At 30.0% G+C, this 15,476-nt stretch overlaps 1 protein-coding gene across 1 annotated transcript; it reads right to left on the reverse strand.

The window, feature by feature from the left end:
- Positions 1-5,652: 5,652 nt before the first annotated feature.
- Positions 5,653-10,097, reverse strand: LOC101246083 (cytokinin riboside 5'-monophosphate phosphoribohydrolase LOG3). The gene is made up of 7 exons (XM_004246608.5): positions 9,682-10,097; positions 9,001-9,098; positions 8,812-8,842; positions 7,963-8,062; positions 6,413-6,483; positions 6,162-6,305; positions 5,653-6,056 (listed from the first exon to the last, which is right to left on the reverse strand). Exons 1-7 carry the CDS (start codon positions 9,799-9,801, stop codon positions 5,964-5,966), a joined length of 657 nt encoding a protein of 218 aa, XP_004246656.1. The 5' UTR covers positions 9,802-10,097; the 3' UTR covers positions 5,653-5,963.
- Between the last annotated feature and the right edge of the window lie 5,379 nt (positions 10,098-15,476).

Consider the following 15,476-nt stretch of genomic DNA (forward strand, 5'->3'; position numbering starts at 1 on the left):
TATTTGGATTCTCAAATATTTAGCCAACTTTGATTGATTCCTTTCGTCGTTTATCTGAATACTCTTTTGGACGTTATAACGAAATACTGTCATAGAGAACATATAATATAACACAATATCAACGTTAGTTCCACAGAAAACCTAGTTGTTATAGAGAAAGGTTACTCAGAGTTTATGAATTTTATATACGAATTTTTTGAAGTAATGTAATCGACATGCTAGCTCTCCTCCTCCTTCATGTAAATAGAGTTGTTGGGGTTTCTAAATTAGGTACATTAGTTTGGTAATGGTTGAAGAAACAAACTCGGATTGAGTTTGACAACCTATAAAAGGGGTTAGGTTTTCGTGATAGAGGCACATTTCTTCAAGTTCAAGTTCTGTATTGCAGTTTGCTCGTTGTCTACTAAGTAAACCTCAAGCGGCCCCAGCCTCTCTATCATTGGATCGTAAGTTAAGTAAAGTCAAATCAATAAAATGAACGACCTAACATTTTCGACGTCTAAGATAAGAAATTGGCCCAATTGGGCTGAAATTTAGTGGACTTATTTTAGGCCTTGTTAAATTGGGCTGAAATGACACCAGGTAGCCACTGATTAATGCAAATTTAGGCCATCATTTAAAATTTTCCTATATTTCTTAAAAAATTGTACAAAGGGAAAAGAGTCTGATATATCCCCTCAACTTTGTCATTTAGAGTTGATATACCCCTTGTTATGAAAGTGGCTCATACATACCCCTGCTTGTAAAGAAATGGCTCACATATACCCTTTTCCTCTAACGGAAATGGAAAAAAAATAATTTTAATCTAAATTTTTATTATTTTTTTCTAATTAATATAATCCCATAGAGTAAATTTAATCCTCCTCAAACATTTTTTTTTTACTTTTTTTTGTTTGAATGTCTAATTTATATTTATTATTTTGATAATCAAATTTATTTATGTTTCACTAATATTTTTGTAAAACTTATTGTAGATGATCAAATTTTTTCTTCGAATACGAAATTAAATTACAATACACACAAAAAAAATTGTTTAATTTTTTTTCTCTTTAAACTAAGGAATGAAAGAAAAAAACAAAATAAGAATAAGAAACTCAATAATTATAATAAAAGAAGTCAAAAACTAATTTATGTATGAAAAAAATTAAAATATACCTTGAACTTTTATAGAAGACTCATACATACCCATAAATCATTTTTTTTACAACTAATTTTTTCACATCCGTTAAATGAAGGGTATATGTGAGCCATTTTGTAACGACAGGGGTACATGTGAGCTGCTTGTATAACAGTAAGGGCATATATGAGCCACTTTTATAACGATGAGTATATCAGCTCCAGATGACAAAGTTGAGGGGTATATCAGACCCTTTTCCCTTGTACAAATATAATATTTGAAAAATTACCTTTTGGACTATATTAGACTACAGATAAATCATTACGATCGCGTAATATTCTGTTTGTTCAAAAAATATCTTTAAACCACAATTTAAAGGTTCATATGTTGCAACAATAATAATTAATATAAATGATTATTCACTAAATATCTGAAATTTGATAAGGCACCATTCAAATTTTATAAGTTAAGCTTTGCCAAAGCTTAAATACAAACTTTAAATCTCAAATAAGAAGGAAAACTTAAATACAAAAGAATCTCAAATATGAAGTCAGATTTTAATAAATGTTAATTTAAGACCTTCAACAATTTAAATTTTATTAACTTCAAATTTGTATATCTGAAATGATTATAAGATGGGGCTAAACTTTAAATAATGTAAGATCATTCTAATCTTTAATAAAACACATTTTTTTTTTCTTCAAAAATGTCAAAAAGATTTCAACCTAAACATTATAGGCATTTTGATTATCAAAAAAATCACAAAAAAAAAAAAAGTTTCAGAAAGCTAAATGGGGAACAGAAGTTATATATGCCAGCTATTTAAAGTTTTATTTTTTCTGTTGAGGAATTATTATTAATTGTTATGGCAGGCAAAATTTATCCTTCTAGTATTTTCTTTATTCCCTTTTTATCATTAATTTAGCTACCATTTTTTTTCTTCGTAAAATAAAGTTCGATCTGAATTTAAGATTTAAATTTTAACGATTTAACTTTTGAAAGGTTATGAATACTCTCGCTTCTGAAATTATGAATTTAAAATTTAAATATTTCGAATCGAAAAATAATAGCCAAGTCAAATCAATTTGAACAGAGATGTGTTGCACCAAAAATAATTGTTCAGTTCACCAACTTATCCAAAGTATAATTTCAAATGATTGTGTCCCTCTGAAGAATTTTATGTTTGTCTATAAAAAGAAAATGGAAGTACAATTTTTCTACTATTTTACATGAATATAAGCTGTCTATTTTAGTTGTTATATATGTAATAATAATTATTATTGCTTCCCAAATTAAACTTTTTTTTGTAAAATTGGCACACTTAGCCTGTTATTTGTTATGTTTTATTTTTTAGAGTCGATTTGATTAATATTTGAAGTGAAATTAAATTAGATTAGCTCTGTATTATAAAATTAAAATATTTGATAATTAAATGGATATTATTATGAGTAAGATTTTTTTTTTCTTCTATCAGTATAATGAAAAAATACATATCAAAATGTTCATCAATATTTATATTGTTTGTGACTCTTGAAAAATAAATAACGACAAGTTATTTGACAAAGGAAAGCAAGAGAATAACATGCACTTTTGAGATAAATCAATGGACGTGTGTTACAGGCTCTCTGACCATCAAAGGACATAGTGAGGCGGATTCTCCGCTCTTATTAAAATTCATATAGTTTGACTATTGAAAAGTAAACATGATAATTAAATAATTTGAAACGGGGAGCAAAAGAATAACATCCACTTTTGAGACAAATCAGTGGTTCAAGTTAATAGGGACGTGTAACAGGCTCTCTGATCATCAAACGGTGTAGTTGGACGGATTCCTCCGTCCTTATCTTGAAATCGAACGTAGAAATAACACTCTAGATAGTTTTTGGCCATTCCTTTGTATAAAAACGCTACCCGTTGATGCATATAGTTTGTTTCTTGAAAAGTAAAACATGACAAGTAATTTGAAACAAGGAGTGAAAAAATAACATCCACTTCTGAAACAAATCAATGGTTAAATTAATAGGGACGTGTAACAAGTTTACTGGCCATCAAAGGGTGTAATGAAATAAATTTTTCCGTTTTTATCTGTAAACCTCGAACATAAAAATAACACTCTAAATATTTTGACCGTCCTTAATAAGAACAACACTACCTATTAATGTTGGAAATGGGTACTTTTTTCCCCTCCAACCTTTAACATCACGTCAAAAATCGACTTTTCATTTTTCAATTTTCACAAATTAAAAAGTAATTATTTTTTAATTTTACTCGTCTTGATTTTGAATCTTGGAAATAAGGAAACCCATAGTAAGTTTAGAAGTTGTGGACATATTCTTTGATTGACGTAACTTCTTCATTTATTTTAAAAATAATCATTTCTCTAAACCGTTATTCCGAAAGAGGAAGTTTTCACACAACACCATTACCCATTGATATTTGAAGTGGATACTTTTTTATTTTTTTCAACTTTTCCTTATGTTTCAACATCATTTCAAGAGTACATTCCCTTGTAAACTTTTCATAATTAAAGCCCAAACCAAAAATAACAAACATATAAATTGACTCTTCAACTCCTTTTTGGCACCTTATACATATTCCTCCAACTATAGCCAGTTAAGCATTACCAAGTGTGGTTCACAAATACATGATATGAAGTGAAATTTGGGACCAACATGAGGGCTATCATTTTGTCTAGAATAATCAACTAGTCCACATGCTCTTCTTTACTTCCTTATGCATCTAGTTAGACATAGTTTTCGTTCGAGGCGGATCTATCTAGAACACGTTCAGTAATTTTAATTATATTTTTTTTTTCTCAACGACTAAACGACAAGAATAGTTTTGATCCTCTATGTTTTATGAAAACTGAGCACTTTTGATTTTCGTCAAATATTTAATAAACTCTAGTTGATAGATTTTATAAGAACTACGAGAAAATAGATTTAACTAGAAATATCAAGAAAGTACCTTAAATTAAAAAAGATCGTATCATTAGTTATATACATTTGCCAAAATCACTAAAAATGAATAAATTGCAGATATACACACCTTTTGTTTCACTTATTTTTATGATCTCCTATTACTTTAAAAATCTCCAAAATCCCTTATTTAATCAATGTATCTGAGCTATATATTAATGTATTTGAGCCAGTATTTAATGTATCTGAGCTACATATTAAGTATCCAAGCTAGTGTTTTTAATGTATCCTAGCTACATATTAATGTATCCGAGCCAGTATTTAATGTATTTGAGCTACATATTATGTATCCAAGCAATATATTAATGTATGCAAGCTTCAGTTCTTGTATTCGTTTTTTTAAAATTTTTTAGGGATTATTGTAACTAGAAACTCATTAGGGATAGATTGTAATTTCATACTAAAACTATGTGATTTATGTAATTTTACTCAATAAAAAATGTGTGTATGTGATAAAATTATACTAATTTTGAATCCACATATTTTGAAGTCATGTTTTTCCCTTCTATACGACATGTGTCGATCTCCCATTCGCACGATTTTCTTTACATGCCACTTGTCAACCCCTCATTCGTTCGCGACGGGACCCGACCTCATCTTATTGTTCCCCGGAACAAGAAGCAAAGGGGCCCTTTCTGTTACCTGTCGTTTGTAGTGGTATAGTGGATCATAACTTTGTGTTAATAGTTGAAACCTTAACAGCAAACATCAATCTTGAATACTAGTTAGAAACATGTGCTTCTGTTAGAGGACATGGTCCCTCGACGAGTCGAATTCATAATTTAAATTTTACGCGATTCAAATTCGAGATTCTACTACAAGTCAATTTGAGTTTCAAAACTTGAACTATTAGGTGTGTGAGTTCTTCTACCAGAAATCTCACCATCGTTCAGGTAGGATAAGGGAATAATTGATATTTGAAAGGCGTTTTGATGAATAATAGTCGATAGTTCAGGTAGTACTTTAGTGTTTTTTTTTACTTTTGATTTACTATATTCGAAATTTGTTATTGGTAAATTTTTTGAGACATACATAATTGAGTCTAAGCTATTGATTTCAGATAAACTCGTAGAATGTGCTTTGTGTGTGGCCCTAATGGACCCTCATCACCAATTATACTTCATAAAACTTTTGTTAATTTTCCTTTTAAGACAGTTTAATATACTTCAATTTATTAGTTGGTCCTAGATATGTATCATTGTCAATGCAGTATAGATACTAGACAAAGAAAATAGAAAAGGACATGAAAAAATGGACTTATTTGATTAGTTAACAATCTTGTTGACCTTATAATGTGAATGTGTACAAAGGAATAAATTATATCAAACCATCCCTAGTCAAAAAGGGAAGTACAGAAATGACATTTTACCATTTGAGCAATCATGTTATGCCACCAATGAGTGCAATGACAAAAGTTGTTACCAACTTTTATTTCAAATTTAAAAGCATAGTTTGGTGCACGAAGTATCATGTATTCAACAGAATCTGATAAGAGATGTGATGTAGGAAACCTAGTCTATAGGCCACACGGAGACAATTTGAGAAAGAGTCGCACCGAAAGGAGGAAAATATAATATTTCATAAAGAACAAGAAATACAAGAGGAGAAAAAGTAAAGCTTGGTAAGTTAACATTAAAAGGGAAGTTCATATGCATCTTAGTACTTACATCTTATAGTAGTAAATAAGGAGATTTCCTTGTGAAGGGACTAGGGACATATGTTGTTTGTCATTTCTAGTTTGATTTACAAAAGAAAAAAGGTATCCCTCCACACAACAAAAATCAAGAATTTCATTCATGTTAGCTTCTTCCAGTTTGGTATTTTCAATTCCTAATGCACATTTCTATGCCTGCAAATCCCTTTTGTTTTCATCGCGCAATTTCTTGAACTTGAGGGTAGCCAAGCTGCTCTGTCTCCCAGTTCAACTTCGAAGCAACACTTTCATGGCAAGGAACATATTCCTGCAATTGCAAGAAGAAGAAAAAATAGTTAGATATAACAGTTCAGGAGATAGAAAAAACTGTCATCAAGAATGACCATTGTGGTTGTCTCTTGTAAGATGTTACCTCCAGTTTCTCAACCAGCTCGGTTGCTGTTGGTGCAGATACGATGATTTGACGAGCATTGGGACTGATGAAACCTTCCTCCACAGCTTTGTCAATAAATGACAATAGTGAATTGTAATATCCATCCACATTCAGCAATCCTACCTGCAAAATTGTACAATGCATATAGCTTTTAGTTCTGCATTTGTAACCTACAACGTAATCGAACAAAAAAGCTGTACGTATTATTATATATATATATATATATATACCGGCTTATCGTGGATGCCAAGTTGCGCCCAGGTAATTACTTCAAGTAGCTCCTCAAGTGTGCCATAACCACCTGGATGCAATGAAAAGTTTATTCACTGTTTGAATTCTGAAACAATCTAATTCCAAGTAAATGCCAAACTTTAATTTGATTGAATCAAATAGCAAAAGGAGGTGAAAGAAAACTAGTATCTTTTATATGTCACCCCTCCGTTTCAATTTGTTTGTTGGTTTTGACTAGGAACAGAGTTTAAGAATCTTGAGGTCTTAAACATACGTAAATAGTCAACTATCTCAAACTGACTCTGTTGCCTGAACAGTAGAGCAGAAAACCAGTTGTGCCCAGCCTACTATCAAGAATTTGGCATTTATTTTTGGCCTCATCTTTCAGCAAATAGGGTGGCTTGATCCTCTGCTAAGTTCTCAGGCTATAATGCCACTGAAAAAAATATTTTTAATTTGGTTTTGAAAGCTATGTGTACATTGCAGCCAGAACAAGTAAATGACTAGTTGAATATTTTGGACAATTAGAATTCCTTGAATAGAGTGAGCATGATTCCTTGTTAGGTACAACAGTTAGTTGGCATTTACAATTTTGTGAAAGTATGACAGTTTTCTCCTTTCTTCTCTCTCAGTGAGATGGAGGAAGATTCTTGCAGAAGGACAGTGAACATTTGAGGAAAAGAATAAATCACAGAACCAGTTTATTAAGTAATATTTTAAGCAGTGAAAAAACAGGTCTTAATTTTCAGTGCAAGATGTTGATTGGTCAACAAGTAGGGGGTTGAACTATAGTCTTCTCTAATCATGAGTCTTTGGGGATTGTGAAAAACTTCAAAGGACCAAAGAGCTTGTAATCCAACTGTTCCTTTTTATCTTTTCATATTGTAGCTTTCAGCATTTCTCATTCTTCTGTATTACACTTTATCCTTTGCCTTATTGAATATAACATTTCCTATATTGCTCGGACTCTTCAAAAATGTCAAGAGAGGTGTGTTTGATTCTCCAAAGTGCAGCAAATTTATGGAGACTCCAAGCAACATTGTCCCTCATTTGCAAAGCAGGAAACAGTTTCTTTAACCCATACGCTTAAAATCCTAGTTCCACTTCTAGAAAGAGCAAACCTATAACTTGTCTTGGGACTTCTATCCATAGAAATCTTGAAAACTCTCAAAAATGATGCTTTCTCCGTTTTAATTTGTTTGTTTAAAAAAGAATGTCTTTTTTTTCTTTTTAGTCTTTTAGACAAGACTATAATTCTAATTTTCCGCGTGACATGTTTAAGCCACAAGATTCAAAAGTTTTTTTTACTTTGTTAAACTCCTTATTAATGTTACTTCTCTTAAAAGTTATTGTGGGAATGTGAGGAACATTAAGCTTAAACATGACTACATTAACTCACAAATGAACAAAACAGACAAGATAAATGGTGAATCTATGCTCAAATTAGCAAACTAAAAGCATCTGAAGTCCTTTTTCTATAAGCATTTTGCCTGTGAATTTGAGTGCAAAGGGTGATATTTGGACTTGCAGTGACAGTATTTATACCAACCTGGTAAGGCAATAAAAGCATCAGAGTGCCTAGCCATTTCTGCTTTCCTTTGATGCATACCTGCAACTGCCTTCACTTCCCCTACTGTTTCACCAGTTAACTGTGCAAACAGGATAAAATATGAATTCATTTTTTTTTTAACTTCTTGAAATATGTGCTCCTCTTCTTGGGAGAAATGAAGAAAAAAAAGGAGTGGTGGGGGTAAAAGGGTCAGATAGGAAACAGGTTCTTGATGGAGTGTAGTGGCCTTATTAATGCAGTGAAGCAATGATGAGTATTTCAGAGAGAGTTAAATCCACCCTAAAATCCTCATTTTGAAATAGTAGAAAAGTCACCAAACATATACACACAAACAAAACTAAACACTAGTCTATATACATGTACATGTAACCTAAGTTGCTCCGACTCTCCAAAATTATTGCCGCACCCGTGTAGGATAACTCCAAAAATGCACTACTTTTGAAGAGCCCGAACAAATGTTCACTAACAGCCAAGAGAGAAAAATACAAGAACTAAACAGCAGCAACAGAGTGAATAAAGCATGCTACACATAAAAGGGAAAATCAAACAAAAAACCAGATGCCAAAGTACTACTATGAGGATATATGGATAAGGTCAATAAGGACCAAAGAAAGAAACAGTTCCTTCAGAACCCCAGAAAAACAATTAGAAGAAAATGAAAGCACAAACATCAATATTTATGACAAAACTAGTGTTAACAAGAAACTAACTCAAAGTCTCAACTCATAAACACATGAGAATATACTATTGAAGGTTCTTATTTTTTTTTAAGTAATATAATATAAATCAAGAAAGGCTTAAGACTTTTCAAGAAAACAACAGACATACCTCTCTAGGCATGAGTGTCTTGGGAATGACTCTGCAGCCAGACAATAACATGACAAAACATAAGAGTAGGAGTTAGTAATAATTAAGATGATTAACTGAATTCCTCATGTTAAAAAAGTACTAATATTTAATCATTAATTTAAGAGTAGAGTGATTAGAGCATAGAAAGGTATCTTCTTTTTTTCTCACCCAATAACATGCCTACCACCATCATGAACAGCTTGTGAAACCAATCCCATTAGGCCTATGCTACCTCCTCCATAGACCAAATCAATGTTCCTTGAGACCTTCAGTATGAAGAAACAAGAGACTTTTAGTACATTCAACATGCCCCAAAAACCAGATATACTTGTTAGTTAGCATATATCAAGATGATGATGAGGCATAAGTGCAAGAGTTTGTTCAATAAGGGAATACAAGAGGGGGTGGGGTGGTGGTAAAATAGATGCAGAACCCCTGTATATGAAAATAACAGGAAACATTGATTTCACAAACAGAGAACATGACTACAAACACACTAACTACAGAGATAACAGAGTTGCATGCAGGACTTCCTATTGGAACAAAAACTCAAAGAAACATCACATTTTGCATGAAAAAATTTGGACACAAATACCCTAAAATCCAACTACATTCTTTAAAACTTGCATTAAATTCATGTAAAGATCCCATTTTTACATACCAAGAATGTACAAACACTAACCCCCAAATAAGCAAAAACCAAAAAAAAAAGAACATTTTTCCCAAAAACCCAAATAAAAAGGGTCAGAACTCAGAAACAATAACATCCTAGTATTCCAAGAAACCAAAGCTAAAAATCAAGAAAACAAAATGGGAAGTTCCATTTTTTAGTTAAGAAAAAAGAAATACCAACTCTTTTCCTAGCTCAATAGCAGCATCTTGATAGCTACTCTTCTTCCCTTGACTACTCCCACAAAACACACAAATCCTCTTGAATTTTGACACCATCACATCACTCTCCATCTCCATTTTTTCTTACAAAGTTCTCAACTTTTTTCAATTCAAAAAGACCCCCCCTTTTTTTTTCCAAACCCCTTGAAAAACAAAACTCAAAGTTACAAACTTTTTAGCTCTATGCTTACAAATTACTCACTCTGAGAGAGCAATATATATATAGAGGGCCAAATATATACGTGTGACATAGAATAATAATAATAATGAATAATACCTATACACCCTTTAGCTTGACCACACTAAAACAAAAATATTAATAAAAAAAAATTGCTAAATTATTAATTTTAAAAAAGAAAAAATCTTCATTGCTCAAATACCATATGTAATTTTTTTCTATACATGTATTGGGAGTATGGCACGTGACTATCACTTAGCACGCTTGTGCTTTGTGCTCTCTAGGCACGTGTGGACCACCTTAATTCAGTTTTCTCGATTAATTTGAATTCACGTTTTCACGTGGAGTCTAGGGGTGAAGTTACAATATTACAAACGATTTTCGACGAATACAGTAATTTTTTGTTTATTTGTAATAATACTAGGACTAAAACTAGCTATGGAGTGGAGATGGGATATTGAATGTTTAGTTATGTAAGCTACGGGGAAGCTGGTTTGGAAGTGAGTTAGATAAATATTAAATTTTTTATAAGTAATATCATGTTTGGTAGCTGGTTAGAAAGTAAATTATTCGATTTGCTATCTAGAAACTTGAATAATTAATACGTGAATAACTGAACTCTCCATAATTAATACATATTTTATAAAAAGGATAAAATGGTAAATTTGATATATCAATTATTATTTTCTTAATTAACGTGTCATGTTAAAATTTGACAAATAAATCGAGAGAATAATAATTTCATTTGTAGAATTATTGGTAAGATAGCAATAGTTTGGTACTTGGTGTTTTCTTACTTCCTTTTAGTTAGGGCCATACCTTCTCTCCTCATCCATGATGTTCACTCCACATCAACTTTTTCCAAATCTTTACATCCATCTTTTTTTAAAAGTTTAGAATTTTATAGGTTTGTATAATAATTTAAGTTAGTATATAGTAATTATAATAATTGAAGTTCATACATAGTAATCATAAAAAAGAAATTTATAAATATAATTCTTTCCTATACATTTGTATAGAATCTGAACAAAAGTTTGTTGAATTCATTTGAACCTATTAATATATTGTTGATCCACTTTTTTGAGTATTTGAAGATTTTTCTAAAAATTATTTTATCTTCATATATTTGGTATTTGTATTAAAAGTTAAACTAAATTTGAATTCACTTATTACATAGCTCGTACTTAAGGAGCATGCTCCTAACAAGATTTCTACAGATTCGAACCCGAATTTTATATTAACTTGAATATGAAAACATTAATATGATCAACAGAATATTCTTTATCGAAAATTTATATTGTCTATATAAACATATAAAATTTTGAATCCTCTTAGTGAGCGAATAACTAATTAATGATACGTAATTTTACATTTTTTCTTATGAAGAATGGAATAATTCATCTTTCCACTCATTTTCCTATATTCTTGGAGATTCCATCCTCAAAAATAGAAACAAAAAGAACCTCAAATTGATGAAAATAAATTAAAAGAACTTCATCACTTATAAGAAAAATAAATAAATAAATAAACAACATGAACCCCCATAAGCATAATACAAATAGAATATTCTACCTTTTCTGAAATAAACAGTACTATATTAAAACTTTTCTTAATCTAGTTTTTATCTTTTATTTTTGCCTTTTTCTCCTGCAACTTTGAAAAAGATTAACACCTTTTCAACTGCAAAAAGGTTCTAAATGGACATTACAAAACAATTATTTTCTCTTTTAATTATTTTTTTTCTATCTTGGACTAAACAATTTTAAAAAAAAAAATTCAATTACTAGCATGCTTACTACCATTCACAAGTTACAATATATATATATATATAAAAATAAAAATACCACACATTGTATGGGCAAATATATGTGAAAAATTCAGATGGAGTAGTACTAATTAATACTCATTGAGCATTGTGCAAATTAAAGAAATTAATTATTATTATTTATTTATTTTATTATTTGTTGAATAAACAAATTAAAACAATTGGGCATTGGTGTATCAGGCTTGTACCCTAATCCACCCTACTTCATTAGACACACTGCTCTATTAATTGGAAACATTTCAATTTTTATTTCCCTCCTCCCATGTCACTTGGCTAACCATGTTGTCCCTATGGTGTTTCGATTTATTGACGTGTATCTAAATTATTTCATTAAAATTATACGAGTGGAATCAGATCAAAGTCGATTAAGGATTACAAATGATCTCAAGTTGTATCAATGTGCATATTCTAAACTATAAGAAATTGAACTCTACATGTTATCTTTGATCAACACTGCTAGGAGAATAACTTCTCTGTTATATGGATCTATATATATTATTGTGGCATGATTTTAACTTTTGTTAGGAATTTTTATTGATCAATCGAGCAAGTGAATTTTGAATATCAAATCGTATAATAAAAGAAAGTTAAAAAATTAGTTATTTCTGTTGGTGTCAGGATGGGGATGAATATGGAGTAACTTGGACCATGCCTATAATAACTCGTATTTAAATATGCTAGTCGTGAGGATGATATGTAAATAAGAATGAAGAAAATAACTATAGTCAAATAATTTATATTTAAAGTTAGGGGAAAAAATTGATATATTTTTAAATTATCGTGTAGATATTTTTCGTTATTCATAAACTAGAGCATATATATATATATATATATATATATATATATATATATATATATATATATATATATATATATCTTTATACTAATGGAAATACATGTGTCATAATCTTATCCATAATATTTATAATAAAAATAACTTTTAGCGGCATTAAATATTGACACTAATAAAGGTGTTAATGTCTTTACCGTCATTAGTTAAGTGTGATTATAATTAATATCGCTAAAGGCTTTAGGGACATATGTAAAGACTGACAATTGCTGCTAAAAATACATATTTAGTGACAATTATTAAGAATTAAATGTCGCTAATGGTCATTTTTGTTGTAGTGCGATCCGACATCAGATGAGTGGATAAGATTGTGTCATTTGTCCCTGTTTAGTCTTCTGTTAGAATGAAAGGCATCTACGTTCTAGTTTTTGAACGGCAGGGGTACCATTATCCCAAATATGACGGAGCATAACTGTATACCATTTACGATAGTTTGAGATATTTATCATTTTTCTCTTAAATTAAATTATTTTGGAAGGGAAAAATATCCTCAATCCCTAGGTTGGCCTATCTGTCTTATTTATTTATTTTCAATCTCTGTTTTGTGACTGATTACTTACAGTCCACTCTTTTGAAACTACAAAAAAAATAATTATAAAGTATAGAGATTATCAAAATATAATTGCTTATATGTTTAGTGGGATGTTGGATATACACACATAAAAAAATGAGTGCATGCTTGCACGCGAGGTATTATAATTAGCATGTTTTTGTGTGTATATTTTTTTTTTACACTCAAGTATTTCGTGTATTATGACATGTATTGTAATTGATGTACTCGACTCGACTAATTTAAAGTCACATACGAAATACTTAAGTATATTCTATCGAATATTCAGAACTTTTGATTTTAGTGATAGAAAAATATATATCACTTTATCGCGATATATGTATATTCATTTATTCAGTATAAACAACAAATCAATAAAAGTGAAATAAAATAAATTTAATATTTTGCTTTTAATTTTTATTACTTATTTCAAATTAAATTAAAAAAGCAAAAAAAATATTTATTTTAAATGAGAAAAAAAATATTGGGAGGGTGGGGGTGGGGTGGGGTGGGGGGGTGGGGTTATTGGAGAGGAAAGGATGGGAACATAAATAAGAAGACAAAAATGGTAATAAAACCACTGTCAATTGGTGGAGTAGAAAGTGACTTTTAATTGATTGTAGGTAATTTAAATTTTTATAAAAATAAAAATAAAAATTGGCACTGTCACAATTTGCAATTTTGTGGTGTACAATTTTTTAGATTAAAAATTCTCTTAAAATTATTTACATTATTAGCTCTCATTGAAAAGTCAGAAAGAAATTAAAGAGGAAAAATAAAAGTACAAAATAAAATAAAAGGTGAAATATTAAGATCAAACAAGTTGTATTTTATTTAGGTTTGAAATGTTCTGATAACTTTTTTAAGGATACGCCTTGAAGTATATTCGGTCTTCAATTAACTTTACTTAAGGTTAAATCTTATTATTATTATTTTTAAGTCCCATCAGAAACGATCATTCGATATCTTTTCAAGTAACAGTATATATCTTGATCGAACTTTGTGTTATTATTAGGTACTTAGGTATATATATCCTTTCACTATTCTTGAATACTTTTTTTCGAGACATCATTTAATAAAAACGCACTTTAGAATTGGACTTTTTCAAAGTTTCAATGTGCTCAAGATCAAGAATTAATTTTTCATTTTAAAATAAAATATACATTTAAGAAGAGCAGAATGAATTTCACGATCAAATTTTATTCAAATTATATTAAAAGATCTTTCGTCTTTGGCACATTTAGCTCGTTAACAATAAGTTTCCATTTTAAAAATTTATAAGGGATTAAAATCCATGTAAAAGAGGTAGGTGAAAATAAGAAGAAAAAAAAATACATTTTGTGAGAATTGGAATAAATGTGTGATAGAGGCCATTTTGGTGTAAAGTTAAATGAACACAGGCCTTAAAACTAATACCTATTGGACATTTTTTTGTTAATCAGCAAAAAAATTGATATGTGTGTAATACACTCGCTATGAGATGGCGATGGCATGACATAATGACAAATTGAATGATGACACGTGGTATTTGAATCCAAAAAGTTATTTAAAAAATAAAACTTTAAAAGACAACTATTTTAATCTATTTAACTAATTAAAAAATTAAAAAGAATTCTAAAAAAAAAATCCACCCATCCATGGCAATTCTTTCTTTTCCTCCATCGTCATTCCAACTTTAACATCCCTCAATGTTTTTACAACATTAACATTCTTTTCCGTTTAATGAGAAGAATGTCAAGATAATGAGAAGAGTACCAATTGATAGATCAATTGATGTAGGTTTTAGGGTTTTAATAGGACATCTTCACTTGAATACCAACAAGTCCAACGAACTTCTCTTAAAAATTAAACGCAAAAATCGACTTCTTAAATTACAGCATGTGAAAGAGTTGTTGAGTTCGAATATAAAGATTTTCTGATGGATGGTCGCCGGTAGCATAAAACTTCCGACTCTTTTTGAATAGGCAAAAAATAGTGGGTTGAAGCCTGAAGGAAGATGAGTGTGGGTTTTTTTTTCTTTTTTTAATGATTTACAAGATTTTAAATTAATTTTTTTTATATATTTAATCAATGCATGTCAAGTGTCAACAAAGTAGGTATAAATATTTTTAAAAAAAATTAAAAAAATGCATTCACGCGCTCAGCAGTAGTGAGATACACTTATTTTGCCACATCAGCGTTTTGTGTTTAATAGACACATTTCTTGATAATTTAGGTGTTCAATAGGTATAAGTCCTAGTTTAGGTGTTTAAGTGAATTATGTGGACAACTTTAAGGGGCCGCAGATGACTTAAGCCTAAATTTTTTGTTGCATTAAAGATAAAAAGGATTAAAACTTGTTATATCATTT

This window comes from Solanum lycopersicum, chromosome 9 (assembly GCF_036512215.1).
Source record: "Solanum lycopersicum chromosome 9, SLM_r2.1".
NCBI lineage: Eukaryota > Viridiplantae > Streptophyta > Magnoliopsida > Solanales > Solanaceae > Solanum > Solanum lycopersicum.

Bases quoted from the DNA above. Each gene is read 5' to 3' on its own strand.
- LOC101246083 (XM_004246608.5), bottom strand. From the start codon at position 9,801: ATGGAGATGGAGAGTGATGTGATGGTGTCAAAATTCAAGAGGATTTGT. The intron at 8,063-8,811 runs GTATGTCTGTTG...CTGTTTGCACAG, and splicing joins AGACACTCATGCCTAGAGAG to TTAACTGGTGAAACAGTAGG. The intron at 6,306-6,412 runs GTATATATATAT...ACAATTTTGCAG, and splicing joins TTGGCATCCACGATAAGCCG to GTAGGATTGCTGAATGTGGA.